Source organism: Vipera berus, assembly GCF_964194415.1.
Source record: "Vipera berus genome assembly, chromosome: 1".
NCBI classification, from domain to species: domain Eukaryota; kingdom Metazoa; phylum Chordata; class Lepidosauria; order Squamata; family Viperidae; genus Vipera; species Vipera berus.
In genome coordinates, this window is record NC_138202.1 from 284,554,062 (window position 1) to 284,572,940 (window position 18,879).

The following is an 18,879-nucleotide window of genomic DNA, read 5'->3' on the forward strand; positions in this document are numbered from 1 at the left end:
AGCAATACTGGGATACAATCCTCAAAATGACAGAATGATCTCAGTTCGAATCCAAGGCAAACCATTCAATATCACAGTAGTCCAAGTCTATGCCCCAACCACCGGTGCTGAAGAGGATGAAATTGACCGGTTCTATGAAGCCCTACAGCACCTTATAGAACTAACACCCAAAAATGATGTCCTTATCATCATGGGGGATTGGAATGCTAAAGTAGGAAGCCAAAAGATAACTGGAATAACAGGCAAGTTTGGCCTTGGAGTACAAAATGAAGCAGGGCACAGGCTGATAGAATTTTGTCAAGAGAATACGATGGTCATAGCAAACACTCTTTTCCAACAACCCAAGAGACGGCTTTACACATGGACATCACCAGACGGTCAACACAGAAATCAGATTAACTATATGCTCTGCAGCCAAAGATGGAGAAGCTCTATACAGTCAGTAAAAACAAGACCAGGAGCTGACTGTGGCTCAGACCATGAGCTTCTTGTTGCAAAGTTTAGGCTTAAATTAAAGAAAGTAGGGAAAAGCGCTAGGCCAGTCAGGTATGAACTAAATCATATCCCTGTTGAATATACAGTAGAGGTGACAAATAGATTTAAGGAATTAGATCTGATAGACAGAGTGCCTGAAGAACTATGGACAGAGGTTCGCAACATTGTACAAGAGGTAGCAACCAAAACCATCCCAAAGAAAAAGAAATGCAAGAAAGCAAAATGGCTTTCTGAGGAAGCTTTGCAAATAGCTGAGGAAAGGAGGGAAGCGAAAGGCAAGGGAGAAAAAGAAAGATATGCCCAATTAAATGCAGAATTCCAAAGAATAGCTAGAAGAGATAAGAATGCCTTCTTAAATGAACAATGCAAAGAAATAGAAGAAAACAATAGAATAGGGAGGACCAGAGATCTTTTCAAGAAAATTGGAGAGATGAAAGGAACGTTTCATGCAAAAATGGGCATGATAAAGGACCAAAATGGCAGGGACCTAACAGAGGCAGAAGGGATTAAGAAGAGGTGGCAAAATTACACAGAAGAACTATACAAGAATGAGCTTAACGTCCCTGATAATCACAATGACGTGGTCACTGACCTCGAGCCAGACATCCTAGAATGTGAAGTGAAGTGGGCCTTAGAAAAGCTGAGCAACAACAAAGCTAGTGGAGGTGACAGTATTCCAGCTGAGCTATTCAAAATCTTAAAAGACGATGCAGTAAAAGTGCTACACTCAATTTGCCAGCAAATTTGGAAAACTCAACAGTGGCCACAGGATTGGAAAAGATCAGTTTACATTCCAATTCCAAAGAAAGGCAGTGCCAAAGAATGTTCAAACTATCGCACCATTGCACTCATTTCTCATGCTAGTAAAGTTATGCTTAAAATTCTACAAGCTAGACTCCAGCAGTATGTGGATCGAGAACTACCAGAAGTACAGGCAGGATTTTGAAGAGGCAGAGGAACTAGAGATCAAATTGCTAACATACGCTGGATCATGGAGAAAGCTAGAGAGTTCCAGAAAAACATCTACTTCTGCTTCATTGACTATGCTAAAGCCTTTGATTGTGTGGATCATAACAAACTCTGGCAAGTCCTTAAAGAGATGGGCATACCAGACCATCTTATTTGTCTCTTGAGAAATCTATATGCGGGCCAAGAAGCAACAGTGAGAACTGGACACGGAACCACTGATTGGTTCAAAATTGGGAAAGGAGTCCGGCAAGGCTGTATACTGTCGCCTTGCCTATTTAACTTATATGCAGAGCACATCATGAGAAAGGCAGGGCTAGATGAATCAAAAGTTGGAATTAAGATTGCCGGAAGAAACATCAACAACCTAAGATATGCAGATGATACCACTCTAATGGCAGAAAGTGAAGAAGAACTAAAGAGCCTCTTGTTGCGGGTGAAGAAGGAGAGTGCAAAAGTTGGGTTGAAACTAAACATTAAGAAAACCAAGATCATGGCATCTGGCCCTCTCAATTCCTGGCAAATAGATGGGGAAGAAATGGAGGTAGTGACAGATTTTATTTTCCTGGGCTCCAAGATCACTGCAGATGGGGACTGTAGCCAAGAAATTAAAAGACGCTTGCTCCTTGGGAGGAAAGCCATGGCAAATCTAGACAGCACACTAAAAAGCAGAGACATCACCCTGTCAACAAAAGTGCGTATAGTCAAAGCTATGGTCTTCCCAGTTGCAATGTATGGCAGTGAAAGTTGGACCATAAGAAAGGCTGAGCGCCAAAGAATTGAGGCCTTTGAACTATGGTGCTGGAGAAGACTCCTTCGAGTCCCTTGGACTGCAAGGCGATCAAACCGGTCAGTCCTAGAGGAGATCAACCCTGACTGCTCTTTAGAAGGCCAGATCCTGAAGCTAAAACTCAAATACTTTGGCCACCTAATGAGAAGGAAGGACTCACTGGAGAAGAGCCTCATGCTGGGAAAGATTGAGGGCAATAGAAGAAGGGGACGACAGAGAATGAGGTGGCTGGATGGAGTCACTGAAGCAGTAGGCGTGAGCCTAGATGGACTCCAGAAGATGGTAGAGGACAGGAAGGCCTGGAGGAACATTGTCCATAGGGTCGCGATGGGTCGGACACGACTTCGCAACTAACAACAACAACAGCAACAAAATTAACTAATATTAAAGGGATTGAAGGTTTCCCCTGTCAGTCATGACTGACTCTGAGACGTTTCTGTTATCATGTGGCCAGTATAAAAATACAGCATGCAGTAACCTTCCAGCCAAAGCGGTACCTATTTATCTATTCATATTGTGCATGCTTTCAAACTGCGAGATTGGCAGGAGCTGGAGCAAGTAATGGGAGCTCATCCTGTCATACAGCACTCAGGTCTCAAACCCTGGCTGTCTGCTTTCCAGACAGAGAAACGCTCAGCATCTTAACCGCTGAGCTATCGTGCCCCCTATTAGCAAATATAGCATGACATAAAGTTTCCCTAATAAGAAGCCAGTTTAGTTCAGATGCCAGAGGACTTAAGTTTAATTTAAGTGGCTAATTGAGCTTCAGTTTAAGGATATTCTGTCCAATAAATTTATCAGATAGGTCCCATTCTTCCCCAGAGAAACCAGTATAAACAAAGAAGTACACATTCTCTGAGACATGAAGTAAATCCTTCGTTTCTAAATGAAAAGAAAATAGTAATTAACATCATTGGGGAAGGACTGTATTTCAGTAGTAAAACATGCTATGCATGTCAAAGATTTCCTGCCCTGTTCCTGATATTTGCAGGTCGAGCTGGAAAAGTATGAAAGCCTGCTAGCAATTAGCACAGGTCACATAAAGTACCGTATTTTTCGGACCATAAGACGCACTTTTTCCCCAAAAGTGGGGGGGGAAACGAGGGTGCGTCTTATGGTCCGAAGGTGATCCGTATGGCCAGCCCCAACCTCCGCAAGTGGAAAGCAAGGGAGATTGCCAGGAGCATGAATCGGCACGTGCTGAGAAACGCCGATCTCACGCTCCTGCACTCTCCCTCGCTCGGTTTCAGCTTCCCTTGCTACAAGAGAAAGCAGGCTGAAACGGAGTGAGGGAGATTGCCAGGAATGCGAATCGGCTGATCTCGCGCTGCTGCAATCTCCCTCATTTCAGCCTGCTTTCTCTTGTAGCAAGGGAAGCTGAAACCGAGCAAGGGAGTTTGCAGGAGCGCGAGATCAGCCGATTCGCATTTCTGGCAATCTCCCTCACTCCGTTTCAGCCTGTTTTCTCTTGTAGCAAGGGAAGCTGAAACCGAGTGAAGGAGATTGCAGGAGCGTGATATCAGCCGATTCGCATTTCTGGCAATCTCCCTCACTCCGTTTCAGCTTGCTTTCTGCAAGAGAAAGCCAGGCTGCAGGGCCGCCTCCGCGGGTACTGCTCTAATGCAGAGAGGGAAGGACAAAGAGGGAAGGAAGGAAGGAAGGAAAGAAGGGACAATGGGAGAGGGAGGGAGAGAGAGAGAGAGAAAGAGAGGGAGAGAGAGAGAAGGAGAAAGAATTTTTTTTCTTGTTTGCCTGCTCTAAAAACTGGGTGCGTCTTATGGTCAGGTGCATCTTATGGTCCAAAAAATACGGTAGATGGCCACCTTCCCATTTCATATCTAGGACAGTCAAAAACATAACTAACTGTAGCGTAGCATCCTTAGGGCACTTTGTGCTGATCCAGTCATTCATCACATTGATAATGAGGATGACCATAAGGAGAAATTTTGCACATTCTATGGAGGAAACAGAAGCAAAACAACAACAGTAGAAATGTCTTGATTTAAAAAAAAAGTCAGGCTGAATGAACTCTTAATTCTAATCCTCATTTTTGTTCTCAATACTCTGCCTGAGTAATATGCCTTGAAATTAAGAAATCTTAAAAACTGAGCCTGTTTCTCTTGTTGGGCCAGCTACAAATACCCAGGCTGCTGAGGAACGGTCTGTTCTTTGGGTGGGAGTGAGTCAATTTCAGTTAGGGCAGAAAATATCTAGAGAGCGGATTGAACATGGTGAAAAACAGGATAGCTTGTTTTTAAAATGCTTTTTATTTGTAGGCAGCACGTAGCATTTGAAAAGAATTTTATACTCTGCTATTTTTTCCTTCTATGGATGCAACAACACCAAGCAATCTCTTGTGGAATTTGCTTGCAGAAAATCATATTTGGGCTGAATATAAGTATGAGAAATTTCAATAAAACATTCCCTCAAAAGGAGGATTTATAGTACGGGTTGCCTCTGAGCAGTGTTTGCTACTTCCGTGTTTTTTTTTCAGACTAGTCCAGAAGAGTTCCAGTTTATTTTTAGTACAATATGCCAAAGCAAGTATTTTTTTCTAAAAAGTGAGCCATCTAATTTTGTATGCCTGAAATTTTCTCATGCCCTTTTTTTTTCTTCAGGATGAAACTATAACTCACCAAATAAGGAGTTAAGCACTGGACACTTTAAATCATAAAATGCTTTACTACTGCATTTCAGTTGAAGTCAATGAAGGAAAACAAATTTAAGTTCACATTTGTTTAAACAGTATTTTTGGAATCTACACACATACATGTGCATACGTATAGTTGCACACATGACAAAACAAAACTAGTTCAAATCATGTTCCATTAAACTTTGTTGTTATTTAACAGTGATTAAGCTCACAAGCTCATGCTAATCATAGTTTGATTAATAAATGTCTATTTAATAAGACAACATTTTTGACTTCCAGAAAATAATAATCCATAGCAAGAAAACCATATTGTGACTGGTCCAATCCAATCCAGCCTTTACTAATTTACTGAGCTGTAATTAAATTGGTAGACCTAATGATTTTTTTCTGATTTTTTTTATTCAATTTAGTAGAAAAGAATCTTTTGTACTACATATATTTGCATGAGATATTGACAGATGCTAATTCTCAAGGGACATGTTTCTTCAGCCTGAGACCAATGTCAGCAGCAGCTTTCCATATCAACTGTATATTTATATCTTACATAATTCTTTGGTGAGAGAACATTAAGATGCTTGCAAGGAAGATTGCCAAGCAGCTGTGTGTTAGCCTACAAGGAAATGAGCATCATTTGAAGGTTCTACAATCTATTTTATTGTTTCGCTAAAATCCTGTGGCCTACTGGACAGAATCAGAGAGAAAATTGTGAGCCAAGACTCAAGGCAGTTATTAGCCTTCATGAAAAATCAATATGCTCTTTTCTCCTGCGCCTAAAGTTCACCTTCTAAAATTTGAACGTCTGATCTCGATCTCTCTGAATAAAAAGACAGATAAGCTTTATTTGGCTCTAAAAAGTAGAGACCCCAGGACTGTCTAGCACAGCATTCAAACATTAATGTGATACTCCTGAAAAGGCCCAGTTCTTAATAGCCACTTGCCTCATCAGATTTGTCAGCGGTATCTGGGAAAGGACGTCTGAAGAGTTTGTGTTGGTATATATGGGACAAAATCTTTGTTCAGATAATCAGACCTCAGGCTGTTCAGGGATTTAAAGATTTGAGATTTTATATAATATTTTAGTGGGACTTATTCTTAAATAGTCTAGATTGCAATATTAAATATATTTATTAGGAAGAAAGCCCAATGGAATTCAGTAAGGCTTTTGCACGAACACATTTAAGATTGCCTCCTAAAATATTTATGTTATTGCCACCATTATTAGTGTCAGAGGTTACCTGAAGACTGTCACATTAGCTCTTAATGATGAACTCCTTTTTCTGTTTTATTACTTTTTGCTCATGTATTATTTTGTTAATTAAAAGTATTCCTGAATTGCTTCTCAGTTCAAAGGCTCCTGCAGAAATTTGCCCATATGATATTTGTTCTTTTAGAAAAGAAAAAAATTGCTAGCAATATATATAAAGAGTGAAAGACAGAAAAACAGAAATGTCTTTAATTGTGGGATATTTAGATATTCTTGCAATAGTACTCCTGAACTCCATATAGCTTTGTGTGGGAAAGTACACATTTTCTTTAAACCTGGGGCCTTATACTTAAGAAAATTCACACTTGGAAAGAAACTAGTCTTAAAGGTGAAGAACAAAATATTTATTTTCTGTTTTGGGTCTTGGGAAAAAAGTACCATTTGGTTAAGTGAGTTTTGTTTGCTAAATAAACAAGCTCTTTTTCACTCAGTTATATCTCAACACTGCAATCATTTATAGCAGCCAAGTAGTTTATTCAGAGGAATGCAACTTCTGTTTGTAACAATAAAAAAAGGAAAAAAGATAAGCTACCAAATGTAGCTTGGACAATTGGGTCTTAAAATAGTACCTGGTTTATCTGAAATACAGAATTAAAATACTGTCTGGCAAAAAATTATTCACTTACTAGGTGTCAAATTTTAATTTCATATTCATCAGTATTTTGGTAGTTAAGTAAAAATGATAAACAGTAACATTTGAAACTTTGTTTTGGGGAGGCAGTATCTTGTTATGATATATAAAATGCAGTATAATATAAGGGACTTAAAAGTGTTCTTGTTAAATATATAATAGCTTCATGGAGGTATTCTGGTTTGGCATTCTCTAATTATCCCCTAGATAATAGGGTTAATAAGACATTGTGTCCTTATTTTAAGACTATTTCCAATATGCAGATTAAATCCACTTATAAAATAGATACTATTATAATATAAAGGAAATGCCCTGTCCAGCAATTTCTGACAAATGGTGCAATCCTAAAGCTAGATGGGTACACCTGTGAACGTGTGGTTTGCTATTTTATAAAAAAGCAGGTTGCCCTCTCCCGTTCTTTAATACTCCCTGATCTGCTGCTTTTGAAATGAATGAGAAAATATATGCATGGCAGAGTGCCCACATTCCTTTTGGCTGTATCAAAAAGCCATTGAGTAGGATGCAGCAGGAAACCTCAGTTACAGTTTACAAAATGCATGTTATGATCATCCTGTATCAGCAGAATGCCACATTTGACAGTTTATTTGCTTTTCTGACCCCTTCCTTGCTAGAGGAATAAAGGCACATTGGGGTGAGGCCGAGGGGTGGAGCCAGTTGGTAGATGCTATAAAGATCTGTAAGATTCTCTCTTTCAAGGAGGAAGACTTACCAAGTTGCTGCATGTTTGAAATTGTAGCTGTATGCAAAATACAAAGATGATTGTCATGGAGGGGACGTGTGCGGTGAAGAAAAATGAAAGGTTAAAATGGATCCTTCCAAGATCATTTCATAAATGATTGGGTTCCAGATCAAAATACTATGAGAAAAGGCAAAGTGTCTCCCCCTCTACCAAGTATCTGTTACATTTTCAGTGGAGTTATGTTCTTTACATATGCCAACAAATGTATTTGGGGAATTGTGCAAAATATTTCAGCTTTGTAATCCTCTGCCTCCAACATGCAAGCCTCCTAGCACCAGTGCAGCAATTCACAAAGAACCAGAGCAGGTGTTCTGATCTCAGTATAGGTAAGTCCTCAATTTACAGCCACAACTGAGCCCAAATTTTTTGTTGCTAAACGAGACATTTGCTAAGTGAATTTTGCCCCCTCTTACAACCTTTCTTGCCACAGTTGTTACGTGAATCACTGCAGTTGTTAAAGCGGTAACACGGTGGTTAAGTGAACCTGTCTTTCCCATTGACTTTGCTTGTCAGAAGGTTGCAAAAGGTGAACACGTGACACACACACACACCCCGGGGACACTGCAAGCATCATAAATGCAAGTCAGTTCCCAAGCGTTTGAATTTTGCTCATGTGAGCTTGGGGGAATGCTGCAATGGTCGTTAAGTGTGAAAACAGTCATAACTCACTTTTCCCAGTGCCGTTGCAACTTGGAATAGTCACTAAATGAACTGTTGTAAATTGAGGATTACCTGTAACAGCTCCCTTCTCTGATAGTCTTAGAAGCTCAGTACAGTTATTGCAAGCTTGAGGTTTCTCATTGAAATGCCATGGCCCACTTTCCATAGCTTGCTTCTGTGACACCTGTAATGGATTTTTTTCCTAGGTGACCCTCCTAATCTGAGAACACTCTGGCTCAACAGGAGTGCTGAGGCTGAGAAGCGACGTCTTTGGACCTTTCTGGCATGCCTTCAACTTCAAGATGCAGCAGAGGAACTCCAGGCTCTGGAAATTCCCTTCTTCGCTATCTGTTCCTTGTTACTCTACCTTGTTTTGCAAGTAAAGAAAATCCTAGCTCTTCCTTCCACATTCAGCCTATTTTTCTATGTACTCTAGAATAAGTAAATTGCAAACTAAATTACTTGATGTCTTGGATTGGGTCTTGCCTCTAACCATAAACTGAATTATGGAAGAGGACGTGTAATGGGATTTCCCTATCTTGAAATTATGGCTTGCACCCTTTACAGATGTGGAAGGTTGTGCTATACAAGATTATGGTCATGATAAGCGTTTTTCCTGAAAGATATCGCCACCCGTTTCTAATACTGCTTCTAGTTATGTAAAATCCACCTCACATCTGTGGAGCCCTGAATGGGGTTGGAATAATGGAGATGGTTTATAAAAAGAAAATCTATTGGGAAAAATAGGTTGTAAGGATTTTGCTAAGGGGTTCCATGATTATTTCAGCAACTAGAGCACTGCCAGACAAATACAAGTTTGAATACAAATAGTCCTTGGAGGTGACACACATGAAATCCATTGAAGGGATAGTGAAATAAATGTGGAAAATGTAGGCTCTGCCTGTTTTTCAGATTATTTGGTATTTATTTGCCATACTGCTAGGTCACAATGCTCACCATGTAATTGTATTTCATCATGTGTTTTTATTCAGAATAATAATAATTCATTAAATTTACATGCTGCCCAACTTTTCGTTGATAGTCCTCACTGGATGCTGTATTCACCTCAGAGCTGTGAATATCCCAGAATTCCTACCCATCCTGATCTTCGTACTTGCTAGTTGGGAATTCTGCAAACTGCAGTTCCAGCGCATCTGAAGAATACTAGACTGGGGAAAGCGAAATTATAGTTCAAGGCTCTTGCAATTCACATTCATATTACCAAACTGTAAATTCCTATTGCGTGCTGCGAGTGAGCTAACTAAAGGAAGTTGCCGTGACTTGGATCTTTGTTCTTGCCTTGGTAGCAAACATTCAGATCAGATTGCTTTCACTCCATCACCCTTCTATCATGTGTCTATTAATTAAGCCAAGACATTAAGGAAGTTATTTTTTTTAAGGTAACTTCCTGTTTTAATGTTGCATAAAATAACAAAAAAACAAACCAACCTTTTTTTTCAAAATAAAGTTAAAACTGAGCAAAAATAGCATTGCTAAAGTTCTTAATGTGGGATCGTATTTCTCCTGACTTATAGCCAAAGTGGTGTGTGTACAGGAATGGATGTGTGTCTATACATGTACTATATATCTTTAACGTTTACTATGACTGTAAGGAAAAATGAAAGCACGAATAGCAGAGTATAGCAACCATAGCTGTGAAGAATTCTGATGCAGATTCAGATATGGAAATCAGCATGCACCAATTGAGATAAGGTGTAAGACTGACATTCCCTTGAAAAGGAATGCAGATAATGAACAAAGCTTGAATCTTTCTGCTTATAAGCTAAGCTTCTATCTTAAAACTTGGTCTCTTGGGACAGGTGGACAGCCTCTCTTTAGAAGATCTGAATGCATTTATGGCTCAGGCCCTGTGCCTCCAGGAGAAATCAGCTGCTGAGCTAGCCGAATTGCAGGTATAGACGACACAACTCTTAATGTAATACTCGCAATATCCCTAAGGTGAACATTGATTGCATGGCATTCTCTTGACTTAACGCAGATATGCAGGAGATTAGATTTGGGGGGAGGGGGGTCTCTCTCCTGCTTTGTTTTGCTGATGAACTATTGATATCTGAAATCCTTACTTCATTTTGACCCAGCTAAAACTTTAGAAAGATCTGCCATATTGGAACCCTTGCTTCTCAATGACTGTGACCCAGATGGTTTAGTTGGAAAGTAATTCAGACTCTCATTTCTCCATTATCTGTCAGTACTTGTTTGTACCTATGATCACAATGGAGCCCAACATTTTTTGATGCTAAGTGAGACATTTCTTAGGTTTTGCCCCGTTTTACAACTTCTCTTGCCACCACGGTGGCTGCAGTTGTTAAGTCAGTAGTATGGTTGTTAAGTGAATCTGGCTTTCCCATTGACTTTGCTTGTTAGAAGGTCACAAAAGGGTGGGGTGTCACATGACCCTGGGATAAAAGTGCAATATTTCTTTTTAGCTATCTTAAAGTTCCAGATGCGCTGGAACTCTTAAGATAGGTTTCTTAATTCTTCTAAGTCAGGGCTAGGCAACCTTGGCTCTTTGATGACTCGTGGACTTCAACTCCCAGAATTCCTGAGCCTACCCCCATTCTAGGTATATTGGATCTTGGTTCCCCTTTACCTGCACAGGGTTCTCAAGTGGTGTGGCCATTGGTTGACAGTCATTAAGACTTCCTAGGGCATTTCAAACTCTTCATATACATACATCATCCCAATATTTTTACATTTTATTAAGGAGAAATTAAGTTTAAATAAGAATTATGAAAATAGGATATATATGGTGAACTAATAAGGTGATTTTTATAAAAACAACACAAGTTGATAAGAAAAAAAGATATATATGGATGCTATTATTTGTACAAACATGAAAAAAATGTTTAAGCATTTACGCACTCAAAATATTAACAATTATATTTAAGATTGAAGAAGGAGAATATTATTGGGAGAAGGGAAGATCAAAGAAATATACTATTAATATATTATGGGAGTATAAAAATTAATTATTATTTTGTTGTTAGCTGCGAAGTCGTGTCCGACTCATCGCGACCCTATGGAATTATTATTTACTGTTAATTAACCACCATTTTGTTTGTTTTTTTCAAAATTTATGAACCAAGACAACATGCTGTACACTAGGCACTAAGGATTGTTATTATAAAAAAAAATCAATAAATTTTTTTTTAAAAGTCTTCCTAGGGCAAATATTACTTATGTTGGTTTTAGCCCATAATTGAATTTTTAGACATTTCTATGGAAAAGCATGAACGGCACTTCTTGGTTGATAACCTGAATTCCCTACAACTGGGTTTGCATAACATGCTAAGCCCTGTAACTCTCATTGTGTTGCAGAAACCCAATTGACATATTATTTACATTGTTGTTCTAGTTCTGGCAATTCTGTAAACTGTGGTTTAGTTTACTAAGATAAGCATGCCTTTATGTACATAGCCTGTATCTACAGTATTGCCTACTCAACATATGCAAGTTCAGTTAACCTTTAGTTAATTGTATATGCCTGTATGAAAAATCATTTTGCAATCACAAGTTACGGTTTTTGTTGCAGTCAAGCAAACTACACAATATGCATTTAAAATATATTGTGGGCTTGTGATACACTTGTCTGGTAAACAGAGTGTGTGTGTATGTCTTTTTTTTTCTTTTTCTTTTAATGACTGCATGCTTAGTAGCTTTGGGCATGTGCCACTTCTTGGGGAAGGCACTGGGTGGGGCATCTTTACTAGCCAGCCCCACCTTTGGTATGTTGGCTGCTTTGAACTGATTCTTCATTCTCTTTTAACACTCCCTTGTTTGACTTCAAGGTAAATGAGCCTCCCACAAGTCGTGTGTCCACGGCATTTCCCATTGTTCTCTGCTATACTGTATTTACTCTGAAATTCCAAGCATCTTTTGCCTTCCTTCTATACCTTGTCAGTACTTGTCTTGTTCTGGACAGCTAAAAACATCATTGTTGGGATTTTTTATTTTTATTTTTTAATTTGGCAGTTCTATCTGCTCTGTCAAACAAAGAATTTGAGCGTCATGTATCTGCATCATGTAAGAAAAAGACCCAGGGTTGTAATTAAAACAATGTGGGCTTTTAATTTAATTGTGTTTTTTTTGGGGGGGTGGGGGGTAGAGAAGCATGTGTCATACAGCCAAAGACTTTACATTACAGAGCTGTTAACTGCCTGACTTTATGGCCTTAAGTGTAGGTAAAGCAAATAGAATGAGAACATGTAATGTTGACATATTTTATTGGTACATTTATGAGCACTTTTTAGATAGGCTTACAAATTGCTCGGAAGCAGCTGTTCCTGGATAACCGTTCCTAAAGTCTGTATACGTGATGCCTCCTACTGAAATCAGAAAGCTGCGAACAATTTTCTTCCCCTCACATTTCACATTTGCTATTGTGATTGTAAATGAAAAATCATCAAATAATGATGGCAATAAGTCAACAAAACATCATCAAGTATGCCTGTGCAATTTCTGTCTTATTCCGACAGGGAATTGGGGCTAAAATGCTTCTGTTTTCAGCTCAATAATTACATAATCAAGTATTGTGAATTTGTATTCCACAAGAGAAATTATAGAAATCATGTAAATATTTACAGAAATCAATATCTATGAAGTACCATGCTAAAACCAATATAAAAATGAATAGCTAAGATTAAAATTGCTTAATATGTTTCATTGAAAAGAGAATTATCCTAAATTTAAGATAGCTAAAAAGAAATATTGCACTTTTATCTGCCTTCATCACTACATTCTATACATTAACTAACTAAATAAGTAAAGAAATACATTCAAATAAATACTCATATTCTCAGTAAGTGTAAGGCAATCTTCCTTTTTTAAGTGCAGTATCATCATTCTTAGCTTAACTTTGGTTTTTCCTTCTACTGTCCCTAACAGAAGACCAAAGCATATTCAAATTTATTTAGACATCCTACTAAAACATGAGAATAATTCATTGTTTTGCCTTACTGTGGTGAGCAACTTTAGACATCGTGGTTTGTAAATCATGATTTTTGGAAGAGCATTTACATGTAAAACCAGTGTTACGGCATAAGGTTACATAACTAAATAATAACACGTCTTATAATTCTAATAATAATTATACTAATATTCATATGCTAAGTGAAACTTTTTAATCCCATATTTATTCTGTATATAATCAATCCATCTTCTCCACTCCAGTATATATCTCTGTTGCGATTGTTCTTTCAAATATGCTGAAATTTTTGCCATTTCTGCCAAGTTTGAAACTTTCAAAGTCCATTCTTCTATAGTAGGCAATTCCTCCTTCTTCCAATATTGCGATACCAAAAGACTTGCTGCCGTTATTAAATGCAACATCAACTTAGTCTCTATCACAGTACAATCTGTAATAATACCCAACAAAAATAACTGTGGAGAAAACCTTTATCTTTTTCTTAAATATCTTCTGCGTATTACACCAAATTTTAATCCAAAAAACTTTAACCTTTTTACAAGTCCATCATATATGATAATACGTTGCATCATCACAACCATACCTCCAACATTTAGGCTGATAATTTGGATACATACATGCTATTTTTTAGGATCTAAATGCCATCTATAAAACATTTTATAAAAGTTCTCTCTTAAGTTATGTGCCTGTGTAAATTTTACATTTCTGACCCAGATTTTTCCCCAAGTATCCATCGTAATTGGCTCTTGAATATTCTGGGCCCATTTTATCATACAATCTTTAACAAGTTCCGTTTCAGAATCTATTTCTATCAATGCATTATATATCCTTTTTATATGCGCTTGACTTTGATCTCTAATTTGTTTTACCAAATTTACATCTGATATCGAGATGCCAATTTTCTGATCTTCTTTCCATCTAGCTTGTATCTGGCCATACTGAAACCAAGTTTGTACTATTTTTTCCTCTTTTAAAATATTAAATGGCTTTAATTACCATACATTCCCTTCCAGTCTAAGGAGTTCTTTCTATGTAGTCACAGCATGTTTAAATCCCACATTTATATTTTCTATCGCATGTTTAGGTATTGCCCAATTGGTATTTTATAACTTAACTTATATCGATATTTTTTCCAAACTCGCAACAGGGCATACCTTAATATATGTGTCTTAAAAACATTATCCACCTTTTTATCATACAATAAATAAGCATGCCAGCCATATAACAAATCACACCCCTCAATATTCAATAATCTCCCTTCTGTTAAATTAAACCAATTACTAATTGATGGTAAAGCCTCATAATATAATTTAAGATTGGGCACTTTAAGACCACCTCTTTCACGTACTGTATATCTTGCATTATCTTAAATTTAACTCTCGGTCTTTTCCCTGCCCAAATAAATTTATTGATACTTCTCTGCCATTCCTCCAATTCCTGACTCAGGAATTCTGGAAGTTGAAGTCCATGAGTCATAAAAGAGCTGAGGTTGCCTACCCCTGGTACAGTGCATCCCTTATATTTGCTTTCTAGGGGAGCAGATACTATTTTGCATTCTATGCCTAGGCTCTGAAGTGTATTTCAACAAATGCAGAGGGATAAGTTTGCTCACTGGAGTAATTCATTTGCCAGGTAATGGTGGGCTTAGCTAATCAGAAGCAAGTTCCATTTTGTTTAGTTAGACTTACTCCCAGTTCAATGTATTATTGAACTAGGAAGAAAGTTCTGTTGAGCTACAAGGTTTATTATAAGTAAAGTTTACTATAAGATTTAAGATTACATTCACAAACCTGGCAGGACATATGTCAGCTTTTTCTATTTGTCAACTCCCATCAATTAAAAATATGGAGAAGGCTAGCTTCCAAAAACTAGTACTTAACTGATGGATACAATTAACAACTGCATATCAGTTGGCATTGCCTGTTAAATATTATACCAACTTCTGGTATATAGTGACTAGGTAGTTGAGAATCTGAAATACATTCTTTCTTTAGGCTAATCAGAAAAGGGTTGGATAAAGAGAGAAGATAGCATTTATTGGGCTAATATCTACTGCACCAGCAGTGACCTGTTCTTGGCAGGTGTGGTATGGGGGAAGGGAGCCAGTAGTAAGCAAGTCACAGCAGGCACACCTGCTTGACATCTGCTCTTGCATTCTTCTGCACCTGTCTTCCTATCTTTGTTACACAAGAGCAGGAATGCAAATCTTCACATCTGCCTATGCTTGAGGTGGAGTGATAGTGTAGAAGCCTAGCGGTGAAACTCAAGAATTTGAAGAATATTGCGTGGCACATTGTACATATTTACTGGCAGAGTTTCTGTGCTGACAGTCAAAAAACTCAAAGTGCATAACTTTGGATTTTACAACTTAAAACAATGATATAATCCTAGCAATAATTAAAATTAAAGTCAGAGAACACATTTGCTGAATATTCAGTGGGGACTGAAAACATTCCTATGACAACTATCCCCATTCCAGTTGCAGTTACTTGGACCATGACTTTATATTATAGGAAAGCATAGGAAAATACATAGGAAAGCATTCTTTCATGTACTGTTCCATATCAGTCATGGGCACAACATCTGAAGTTAGGCGTGTTGTCAGGTAAGACTGTGCTAGCCTAACCACAAGGTTTTGTGAATTGGGTTGAGCTGAAATCAGAAGATTAATTAGCTGTCTCTAAGGGCAATATTGCTGCTATTACATCTACACTCAGACTATCCCTATACGATATTCCTGTACTATCAAGCCTCTATTGTCTAGTCCAGGGGTAGGCAACCTTGGCTCTTTTATGATTTGTGGAGTTCAAGCTGGCTGAGAAATTCTGGGAGTTGAAGTCCACAAGTCTTAAAAGTTGCCAAGGTTGGAGAGCCCTGTTGTGAGTGATCCATTTTTTTTCCCTTGGGAGGAATTCTTTCACCCTATTTACCTTGTCTCAACCAGTTAATTACTGGTAGTTATTATTAATAACTGCCACCACTTGGTAGGAGTTTAGCATTCTGTTCCTTTTGTGTTAATGTCTTCCTCAATCCAAGTGCCATAACAGCCTGTCCCATGGTCACAAATATTAGGTAAAGTGCTTACTTGTAAATTTGCCGACTTGTTATTATTTCCTTTTCAACATTCCTAGGGTTGTTTTTTTTAATGTACCGTAAAGATGATGGCACAACAGCCAGGAAGCATTTGAGGTTTTCAATCCTTTTGTTTGCATTCTTCTCTAAACCCCAACATCTATGTAGCTAGCTCCCACTCTCAGTAACTTCTCATATATATTTTTTTCGCTAGCAGATGACTATGCACAAATACATATTTTGTTTTTGTTAAGAAATAAGGACAGTGCTAGCATTTTCTTTTCTTTCTGTGCAAAGTGAAAATGAAATGTTTATTACTCCATGATTGATGGCATCTCAGGAGGCAAGATACTGATTTGATTATGCTTTTTTGTGTTTTTCTGTTGGCCAGCTGGAGTGGGTAAACACTGATTGGTTCATAGTGTTCTCTGTGTTTCAAGGTCAGGAGAAGGGAAAATTGTTGCAGATCAGTTTCAAACTACTTTGTGAAAGATTGAAAAGTGAAGAGTTTGGTGGTGTGGAACTGCCCTAAGTCAAAATAAGGAAAAGGAATTATTTATATGCCTCCATTTCAGACTATTGTTGCAGGAGTGAAACATATTTCAGTGTATGAAACATATTGTTTTATTTTTTTCATTCATGATTGTATTAGTAGTGTATGGATGGTTGCTGCTTAGTCAATTGACATTTTCTCTACCATTTTAAAACTAACTCGGAGGATGCAATGTGAAGAAAAGATATTTATGGCTTTCTTTATCTCAGGATTTATTTCAGTGGACAGCATAGCCTGTTCCAAGCCTCCATTACAGCCCATCAGAGGCATTCAAGCCTTTTAAACTTCCCAATCTGCTTCCCACATATTCTCCCATGAATGTTGTGCTCCCCACAACCTGGTAAAGGTTTGTTTATAATGTTTGGCATATATACTGCTCAAAAACATAAAGGGAACACTTAAACAACACAGTGGACTGTATTTAATAGTAGGATGTCTTATTTTCTGTTCCCTTTATTTTTTTGAGCAGTATACAAAGGTAGAGGGATGCATCTTTTGCCCCTCCTGTTAGTTTTTTTTTTCTTCGCCGAATATTTATGACTTTGTGGAGAAGAAGTAGAATGTTCATGTATGAAGTGCTACTATAAATCTCTGTACTCCAGAAGCCCACCCCATCACGAAATAGTAACGAAAATGTAAAAGATTTTTGCCCATTACAGAACACAGAACTCTAGTGATAGATGTGAGAGGGAGGGAGGGAGAGAGAGAGAGAGAGAAAGAGAAAGAGATGGTAAAGGTAAAAGTAAAGGATCCCCCGCACATGCGTGCTAGTCGTTTCCAACTCTAGGGGCCGGTGCTCATCTCCGTTTCAAAGCCGAAGAGCCAGCGTTTGTCCGAGGACGTCTCCGTGGTCATGTGGCCGGCATGACTAGACGCCAAAGGCGCACGGAACGCTGTTACCTTCCCACCGTAGTGGTCCCTATTTTTCTATTTGCCTTTTTTTTACGTGCTTTCGAACTGCTAGGTTGGCAGAAGCTGGGACGAGTAACAGGCACTCACTCTGTTACGCGGTACTCGGGATTCGACCCACCAAACTGCCGACCTTCTGATCGACAAGCTCAGCATCCTAACCCACTGAGCCACCGTGTCCCTTAAAGAGATGGTAGCTTAGTTAAAAAGTTGAGAGAGTGTATTGATTGATGATGATAGAGGGAGAGAAGTGGGGAGAGAGAGAGAGAGAGAGATTATAGATTTAGCCACCCTTGAGACTAAAAGACACCTAAGGACATAAGTCTGTCTGATCCAAGCAACATTGGTTCCCTGTTCATCAACTTCAGCCCTTACAGTATGGCTATATAAGAGCAGGGGAGAATGACAAAGGGAGGGAAGCAGATTGAGTGGCCCCACTCACTGTATCACCTACAGATGGCTCTAGACATGTTCCACCCCAAGGGGATAGAAAGTTGTCCATATCATGAACATAACTATGATATTCAATGCCATCCTGCTTTTTTAAAATTCCTATTGAATTTAAAAGTGAATACTAGCATCTTAAATTGTAGGTCTTTAATTTCATGCATTATGCGATCCTTGTACCTGTACCAGCTAGCTGCCATATTTTGCATTATGTGATTCCTAAACACTTTTCAATGGTAACCCGTTGCAGTAATAAAGACTGTTGTTACCATAGTGGATGAAGAGTGCAGAAGCACTGTTAACTACAGTTGCTTCTTATGAATCCAGTATTAGCTAAGGATCAGGGAACACACTCCCACACTTTGGATCTCTTCCTTCCTGTTGATCCTCAGTCCTACCAATACCTGCTTTCAATAATACATTGAAACCAATTTACAGCTAGTCCTTGACTTACAATCATGCATTTAGTGACTGCTCAAAGTTACAACAGCACTGAAAAAAGTGGCTTATGACTGTTTTTCACATTTGCAACTGTTGCAGCATCCCCCATGGTCACAGGTCTGCAACCCGCGGCTCCGGAGCCGCATGCGGCTCTTTCAGCTGTCTCCTGCGGCTCCCAGTCTTCTGCCATGTGCAGTCCAAAAAAAAAATGGGACTAAAAAAGTTCAACCAATCAATTCAAATATGCAGGGTAGGTGCATATCTCGCCTTGGCTCCACTGTTCAGTCAAACCC

At 38.5% G+C, this 18,879-nt stretch overlaps 1 protein-coding gene across 4 annotated transcripts in view; it reads left to right on the top strand.

Moving 5' to 3' along the window:
- Window positions 1-18,879, top strand: part of FAM120B (family with sequence similarity 120 member B) — a 58,614-nt gene that overhangs the window by 31,269 nt on the left and 8,466 nt on the right. For all 4 annotated transcript variants that reach the window (XM_081313367.1, XM_081313366.1, XM_081313365.1 and 1 more), the window contains exons 5-6: window positions 8,426-8,598; window positions 10,040-10,132. In XM_081313367.1, the coding sequence (XP_081169493.1) occupies window positions 8,426-8,598; window positions 10,040-10,132 (266 nt within the window). The remainder of the gene's footprint in view (window positions 1-8,425; window positions 8,599-10,039; window positions 10,133-18,879) is intronic.